This window comes from Neophocaena asiaeorientalis, unplaced genomic scaffold, assembly GCF_003031525.2.
Source record: "Neophocaena asiaeorientalis asiaeorientalis breed wild unplaced genomic scaffold, Neophocaena_asiaeorientalis_V1.1 scaffold43, whole genome shotgun sequence".
In the NCBI taxonomy this organism is placed as follows: Eukaryota; Metazoa; Chordata; class Mammalia; order Artiodactyla; family Phocoenidae; genus Neophocaena; species Neophocaena asiaeorientalis.
Genome location: NW_020173674.1, coordinates 1,054,917 through 1,063,250, shown reverse-complemented (window position 1 = coordinate 1,063,250; position 8,334 = coordinate 1,054,917). Strand labels below are relative to the sequence as shown.

At 67.0% G+C, this 8,334-nt stretch overlaps 1 protein-coding gene across 1 annotated transcript in view; it reads left to right on the top strand.

The window, feature by feature from the left end:
- The first annotated feature begins 511 nt into the window (after positions 1-511).
- Positions 512-8,334, top strand: part of DUSP8 (dual specificity phosphatase 8) — an 8,455-nt gene continuing 632 nt past the window's right edge. The window contains exons 1-6 of the mRNA XM_024749111.1: positions 512-746; positions 2,164-2,302; positions 6,441-6,607; positions 7,143-7,302; positions 7,452-7,575; positions 7,824-8,325. Coding sequence (XP_024604879.1) covers positions 516-746; positions 2,164-2,302; positions 6,441-6,607; positions 7,143-7,302; positions 7,452-7,575; positions 7,824-8,325 — 1,323 coding nt within the window. The 5' untranslated portion in view covers positions 512-515. The remainder of the gene's footprint in view (positions 747-2,163; positions 2,303-6,440; positions 6,608-7,142; positions 7,303-7,451; positions 7,576-7,823; positions 8,326-8,334) is intronic.

Below are 8,334 nucleotides of genomic sequence, written 5' to 3'. Positions count from 1 at the left end.
GAACGAGTGAGGGTCCGTGGACCCAAGGGCCCAGGAGAGGGACCCTCAGGCCTCGTCCTGCCTTTCCAGCCCAGCCTGAGCCCCGAGGCCCTTCCCTCCGTGAGCCCCCGACTTGCCTTGCCGTGTCCTGCTGAGAGGCTGGCGCCCTGACCGGGAGGGTGCAGCAGTGGACGGGCCACTCCCGAGCACCCTTCCGTGGGTCACAGACTCCCGAGTCGAGACCAGAGGGGTCAGGGAGCTCAACCTGCACAGAGGAGCCAGAGGGAGGTAGGGCCCCACGGGCATACGTCAGGCCCAAACGCTCCGGTGCCCCTGGATCCGTTCCACCGCCAGCCCCTCTGAGGCCGGCCCTGCCGATGCCCACCCCCGGGGCCTGCAGCGCCTCTCACAGTCTGCCTGTCCTTACAGGTCTGGCGCCATGCCCAGGCACTCGGAGCCCTAGGCCACACCCGGGCAGTGGGAGCGGCCCCTGCTCACTCCCGGGCTCACCCCTCCCCACTGCCCACTGCCACGCCATGGCCGGGGACCGTCTCCCTCGGAAGGTGATGGATGCCAAGAAACTGGCCAGCCTGCTGCGGGGTGGGCCCGGGGGCCCACTGGTCATTGACAGCCGCTCCTTCGTGGAGTACAACAGCTGGCATGTGCTCAGCTCTGTCAACATCTGCTGCTCCAAGCTGGTGAAGCGGCGACTGCAGCAGGGCAAGGTGACCATCGCGGAGCTGATCCAGCCCACCTGTCGCAGCCAGGTACCGCCTCGTGCCCGCCCATCCCCTCCAGGGTCCTCCGGGGCCTGGGCTGGGGCAGCTCCCCTTCCTCTGCCTTCGAACCTAAACTGGGCTCCTAAGGGTTGGAGTCTGAGCCGTTGTAGAGCAGTTCCCCGCTCCCTCTTAGGGCTACAAGAAGGCCCCTCCCCCCAGGGAGGCCCTCCGCTGACAGGTTCAACACCCGTCCCCCCTTCCTTCCCTCCCAGAGCCACTGACCCCGTCTGGGTCCCCACTCGGCCCGCACTCTGATGGCTGGGCGGACTTGGAAGAGGACGGGCCCGGTGGCCGAGGGTCTCACGCAGACAGCTCATGTCCGCAGCCCCCTGTTCTTTCCCCTCCGAAGTCTTGAGGACCCGGAATTCTCTCTGTGGCCCCCAAGAATGTCTCAGGTCACCTGCAGAGAACAATCCTGTCTCTATTCCCAAGGAGTGTTGAGTCCGCACTGGGGAGGGACTGGGACCGCTGGGCCGTGACCTGGGAAGGCAGTGGCACCTCCAGTGGGGGAGGGGTGGCCCGCCAGGCAGCCCAGAGCCTGAGGGAGGGGTCTTGGTCTCAGGCCCTAACCCCGTGCAGAGCTGGGATGTGAGAGGACCCAGATGGGAGTCCCCCCACCCCAAGGGCAGAACCGGCTCCCTATGGCTCCCGTGAGGGGAATCCAGTGATTAATAACCCCTAGCGAGGACTCCCGGCCAGGGCGCTCTCCCATTGGCTGCCGGTGACATCATCTGTCCCAGGGTTGGCAGCTCAGCTGGCTTAAGGGCTGAGTGTGCCTGGGGGGCGGGGCATCAGCTGCCATCTGAGCGGGAGCTGCTCCACATCTGGGCCCCGGTGGCATCCGAGGGGCGGGGGCAGCTGGAACCCACGCTTCCTGCTGCTGCTGCCTGGATCACTGGGGGGAGGGGTCTTGCTGTAGCCCTCAGTTTCCCCATCACTGGCTGGGGAGGAAAGGAGAGCCCAGACCCAAAGGCCCCCCCAACTTAAGAACCCCCGAAGTGTGCCTCCCGGGTCCCTGAGGAAGAGTTGATTTCCCTCAGCCTCCCTGCGCGCCTGCCACCTGGCCCCTGTGTGCACCCGCCGGGAGCCCCACTGCCGTCCCAGTGTCTCCTCCACGCGGGCCTGGCCCACGTGTCTGTCACCTTCACTCGTGTGAGTGCGCACGCCGGGCTCGGCCGCGTCGGGGATGCGTGTCCCCCTGGCCCTCCCCGCTCCGAGGGTCTGCCCGTGTGGCTGTGGGCATTTACACCTGTCCAGGTGTGAGCTGTGGCTGGGTGCCTGCCCCCACTCCCCTTGGGGCACCCAAGCGGCAGCCCCTCCCTTCCATCGCCCGACCAGGGGCAGCAGGGGATGGAGCAGCTGGCGGGTGCCCGGCCACCCTGACCTCTGCCCTCTTGGCCCCCAGGTGGAGGCCACGGAGCCGCAGGACGTGGTGGTCTATGACCAGAGCACAAGGGACGCCAGCGTGCTGGCCGCAGACAGCTTCCTCTCCATCCTGCTCAGCAAGCTGGACGGCTGCTTCGACAGCGTGGCCATCCTCACAGGTGCGTCTGGAGGCCTCTCTCCCCGCCGCCGGCAGCTTGGCGGGGGCGGGGTGGGGGGGTCTGTCTCAGGAGTCGTGTTCTGGCTCTGCCTCTGCTCTCCTCTCTGAGCCCGGAGACCAGTGTGTGCTGGGGCAGTGGGGGCCTGGTGGGGATGAACCTCCATAGCTCTGGAGTTCTCAGGGGCTCCAGGGACCCCTCTTCTGGGCCACCACACTTCAGAGCCCCCTCCAGCACAGGCCCATCCCCACCACCAGCAGGTGAAGAGGGGGACAGGAGGGAACCCCCGACACAGGCCTGGGGCAGGGGAGATGGGGGAGGAATCTAGGCCAAGACCGGGTCTGCCTTGGAAACCACCCCCACCCCACCACACGCCACACACACACACACACACATACACGCACACACGGCACTGAGCCAGAACTTGTCCCACACGGGGGGGGGGGTCCCCTGAACACTCCAGCTGGCACAGGTGGCCTCGCGACAGCCTGCTCGATCATGACTGCTGTCTGGTGGGCGAGTGGAAGTCCCCACAGGGCCTCCCATTCCCCAGAAGCAGCCTGGCGAGCCCCCCATACACACACGCACGCATGCAGGCTGCACTGTGGTTCTTACCCACTCCTTCCTCCTGCAGGCAGTGGCTAACATACTTCTGCAGAATCCACCCCCTGCCCAGGTGGCCCAGGGCCTGTCCCAGGGGCATGTGGCCTCCCTGCCTGGGTGCCCCTGGCCTCTGGTTGCCCAGGGCCATAGCAGGCGGGGTGGGGGGGCACCCTGGCGTCACCCCCACCACCACACAGCTGGTGGGATGCTTCGGTTCACTCAGCACACCTGCCCTGAGCATGTACTGAGCACAGACGGTGGTGCTGGTCGGTGGGCACCAGGCTGGCCTTCATGTGCGGGGAGAGGGGCGGCTGCAGGCGGGCTCCATCGGCTGCAGGAGCCAGGCAGCTCTGGGCAGACCTCTCAGAGGAGGGGCTGCACGAGTGCGTGCTGCCCCCTACACGTGCGTCGTGTCCGGGACGGAGGGCTCTGCATGCCCGGCTCTGCGAGGTCAGAGGGTGTCTGCTTCTGGCTGTGTGTGTGTGTGTGTGTGTGTGTGTGAACTCTGGGAACCAGAAGCCACAGAAATGCAGATCCTCTGATTTAGCCACTGCCGCTGGGCTCAGTTTGGGGACCAAGCAGGGGGGCAGTTTTACAGGGGTCCTGGGCAGAACGGGAACCCTCCCAGGGCCCAGATGGGAGCCCCTGTGTATGTATGTGTGTGTGTGTGTGTGGACGCACGTGTGCCTCAGCCAGAAGTGACAACCAGAGGCCCTTCTGGGAGTCTGAGAAGAGGGTACTGGAGCAGCGCCCTCCCTTACCCCTGGGCTGTCAGGGAAAGCCCAGAGCCTCTCATGGTCTGTCTCCCTGGGGGGCTGAGGGGGGTCACCTGGGACCCGGCCGTGCCCCACCTGGCTCACTCAGCCTTAGCAAGCACTGCCTTACCCTGCAGGGTTAGAGTATTCGCTCCCATTTCTCTGAGGGCCGAGCCAGGGAGAAGCCATGACCCCCCACAATATGAGGAAGGCTCACAGTGACACCAAATCAGGACCCGGACTTGGGGACGGCCTCCTGGCCTGGCCCACGGTGCCCACCTGAACCAGTGAGAACGGCAGGGCAAGGCTGAGGCGGTTAGAGGGATGCCGCCCGCCCACAAAGGGGAAGGGAGTCTCTTCTCGGGGGTCACCAGCACTGCAGAAGCCAGAAGGGAGGACCAGGCCCCCTCCGTGGGTGGGGCACAGCCAGAGAGAAGGCAGCTCCAGGACATCGAGGTTTGCTGGAGAGGGCCGTGGGGGCGGGCCGTGCCGGGGTCCAGAACCGGCTGCCGTGACCGCTGCCGCGCCCCTCCCCCCACAGCTGCTCCGCTGGTGACGTCCGGTGGGGGCGGGCATGGGAAAGGGAGCCTAGCCCTTTAAGCGGCGGGCGGTCCTGCCCAAGCCGGCTGCGCCCCGGTGCGCGTCCCTGCGGAATGCGGGCTGGTGATGTCGCCGCAGGCGGCTCACACCGCGCGCGCCGCCCTCGGACCCTGGTCGGAGACGGCGGAGGGAGCAGCCCCTGCGCGGAGGGTGGGTGCGGCCCCAGCCTGGGACCGCGGCGGGGCGGTGGGGGCTCCCGGGCGCGCCGCCCCAGTCCGAGCAGGAGCGCGCGGTGGGAGAGGCGCGCGGTGGGAGAGGCGGGCGGGGCCGGGAGTCCTCCCAGGACGTGCGCTTTTGTGCGGGTTCGGGGTTTCATTGTGAAGCCTGGGAGCTGCGTGTGGCTTCCCCCGACCTGCAAGGCAGAGAGAGCAGGGGGTTGGGGGTGGGTCCCTCCGGAAGGAAGGTGCCCTGGAGAGCCCTCGGCGAGGCCCTGAGAGTCCGGGCTGGGGGACCTGCAGAGGGTCCAGGGCTGCTGGCACCCTCCCTTGTCATCCATCCCCAGAACCTGGGGTGGCCCTGAAATCGCGGAAGGACTGGAGTCTCAGGCCCTACCAGACCTGGTGTCTACAGGGGGTTTGTAGAGGGCACCCCAAGCTGCCTGGCTCTTCCTGGAGGGGGTTCCTGGGGGTTCCAGGAATTGCACCAAAGGTTGGCAGGTCTCTGCACCTGCCCTGAGACTCTCTTTAGGTGGGAGGCTCCTGATGGAATTCCCCCACCTCCATACTTGTCTGTGTTCGACGCTGAGCGTGCAGAGAGTAGGGGAACCGGGACATAGGAGTCTTGGGAGAGACGGTGCAGACCCTGCCCGTCCCCAGCGGGCGCTGTCCTCCAGCAGGAGTATCCAAGGGGCCCCTGGCTCTGGACTGTGAGTTGGGGCCCACCCTGGCACCCAGCTAAGCCCACCTCCCCTCCTGGGGACCTGAGAGCCACGGCATTGCCAGTCACCTGCCTCTCCCTGTCCAGCCAGCAGGTTTCTGAGGAAGGGACCCCTTTCCCTCCAAGGCTTATACCTCCACACCCCTAGCCTGGAGGTGCCCCACCTCTGTGGCCCCCCCCAAGGTCAAGCCTTTGTTGGGGGCACAGGGAGTGCACACGTCAGGCATTCTAGTTGGGCACCGAGCTGGACCAGGGTGAAGGCTGAGGCCACCAGGCATCTCTGTCCTCCGGAATCAGCCAGGTCTCTGGTACCAGCTGTGTCTGTGGGGCAGGGCAGGAAAGCACAGGGCACCTGCCTGGCTCCCCTGCCTCCTCCGCGGGATGGGGTAGGCCTTGGCCCAGTGGTTTCTTGGTCCTCTTCCCTGAGCCTCACAACAATGCCTGGGGCGCACAGGACCAGGACACCGAGGCCCGCGGTCACTCGCAGAGTCAGACGTGTGCCCGTGGGCCCCCCTCAGCCCTTTCTGGCCAGCGGAGGGTCTCCCTCCACCAATCTGGCCCAGCGCACACGTGCGGGAAAGGCTGCAGGACACGTGCCAGCCACGTGTATAGCGCGTGGCCTGCGCGCTGCCGGTCCCCAGCGTTCCCAGCTCTCAGCCCAGCCTCTGCTCCTCCGTAGTCCCCTGCTGGGTGGAATGGAGCCGTAACCTGAGCGCAAATGCCCCTGCTGGCTGTGCCAGCTCCAGTGGGTGATGTCATGCCCAGTGTGGGGGGGCGAGCTGGCCCTCAGAAGCCCTTGCCTCCTGGTCCTGGCATCCAAGCCTGGCCCGGGGCTCCCGGCCAATTGGAGGCAGGGAGGGATTGCATCAGCCCAGGGGGAGAGGCAGGAAGGCCCAGCCTGGCCCAGGCCACAGTGTGAAGGGGCTGGTGATACCCCCGCAGGAAGACCCCCGTGGCCTCTGAGCCCGCCCCTCTGTGGGCCCTGCGTGTGCAGGGCCCATCATTTTTATGGGCCCTGACTTTTATGGGCATCACAGCGGCGTCCTCAGCGAGGCCAGCCCCTGATTGGTGTGAGGAGGAATTAGCGCAGGGGCAGGTGATGTAAATGTGCCGGCCCACGCCCCCGCTGCGATGAGAATGGCCTTCCAGTACCAGCACGGAGACTAGGTGCTCAGGCCAGAGGCTCGCCGATTGGGCTGGGCGTCCGGGTGGGTGTGGCTGAGCCGCGGTGGTGGGTGGGTGGCCTGGCTCCCCTGCCCCAGCCGGCCCACCCCATGACGCACGTCTCTCCGCTTCTCCTCCTGCAGGGGGCTTTGCCACCTTCTCCTCCTGCTTCCCCGGCCTCTGTGAGGGCAAGCCTGCTGCCCTGCTGCCCATGAGCCTCTCCCAGCCCTGCCTGCCCGTGCCCAGCGTGGGCCTGACCCGCATCCTGCCTCACCTCTACCTGGGCTCCCAGAAGGATGTCCTGAACAAGGTGCGTGCACCGCCGCAGCCCGAAGCAGCTCCTAGGCTGGTCTGGGGGAATGACGGATGCACACAGGTGTGGGGGAAGCACGGGTTGGGGGCGCGGGAGGACCCAAGGGGGCCTGGCAGGACCAGAGCAGGTCTCGGGCAGGGCCTGGCCAGGCTGGGTGGAGAGGCAACTCCCTGCCCCTTTGGCAGTGCAGCCCACATGCCAAACTGCTGATGTCACTGGGCCCCTGGCCAGCCCTGAAAGAACCCCGTGTTTTAAAAATGGTGACGAGGGAAGAGGGTAAAGCCACCGCCCAGGCAGCCCAGCCGTAAAATTCCTGGGAGCCTACGCAGGCAGGCCAGGCCGCAGGTGGGGCTCTCAGGGCCCGCCAGCCTCCTCACCACCCCCTCCCCAACTCTCCCCTCCTCCCCGCATGGGGTCTGCAGGCTCCCGAGCCCAACGCTCCAGGAGCCAGGCTCCCACCACGAGAGCATCCCAGCTTTCGGGCCTCCTGTCCAGCTGCACCCCCTTGCAACCTGTTCTCCCACCCTCCCAGGACCTGATGACCCAAAACGGAATAAGCTACGTCCTCAACGCCAGCAACTCCTGCCCCAAGCCTGACTTCATCTGTGAGAGCCGCTTCCTGCGCATTCCCATCAATGACAACTACTGTGAAAAGCTGCTGCCCTGGCTGGACAAGTCCATCGAGTTCATCGGTGAGGTGGACAGCACCCTCCTGCCCAGCCCCGGGGGAGGGCTGGAAGCAGGGGGCCAGGAGGGCAGAAGTGCTGTGTCCCAGGGGTCCTGAACCTGGGGTCAGGGAAGGACTGCAGCCCCAGCCCTCACCTGGTCTCCCTGCCCTCAGATAAAGCCAAGCTGTCCAGCTGCCAAGTCATCGTCCACTGTCTGGCCGGCATCTCCCGCTCTGCTACCATCGCCATCGCTTACATCATGAAGACCATGGGCATGTCCTCCGATGATGCCTACAGGTAGCCCCTCCTTCCCTCCTGGGCCTGGTCCCTCCCCTCTCGACCACTAGCCACTGGATGGGCCCAGCAGTGAAGGGCACCCACCTTTGGCTGCCCCAGCTGCGGATGGGGGCCTGAGCCTAGCCCCGGCACACTTGGGTCTGCACATCAGCTCTGTGCCCCGGAGTGGGCAGTGGGGGCAGGGGAGAGTCAGGTGGGCAGCCTGGCCTGGTGGGAGCCCTGCCCCCACTGAGCGGCTCTCGCCCCAGGTTCGTGAAGGACCGTCGCCCGTCCATTTCGCCCAACTTCAATTTCCTGGGCCAGCTGCTGGAGTACGAACGCAGCCTGAAGCTGCTGGCCGCCCTGCAGGGCGACGGGGCGTCCCACCCTGGGACCCCGGAGCCCCTCCCGGGCCCTGCCGCCCCACTGCCGCCGCTGCCACCACCTACCTCAGAGAGTGCTGCCACCGGGAGCGCAGCGGCCACCACCACCAGGGAGGGCGCACAGGTGGGGGGTGGGGAGACCCCCACCCCCGCCCCCGCCCCGGCCACCAGCGCGCTGCAGCAGGGCCTGCGTGGCCTGCACCTCTCCTCTGACCGCCTCCAGGACACCAACCGCCTCAAGCGCTCCTTCTCGCTGGACATCAAGTCGGCCTACGCGCCGAGCCGGCAGCCCGAAGACCCCGGGCCCCCCGACCCCGGGGAGGCCTCCAAACTCTGCAAACTGGACAGCCCATCGGGGGGCGTGCTGAGCCTGCCCTCCCCCAGCCCCGCCAGCCCG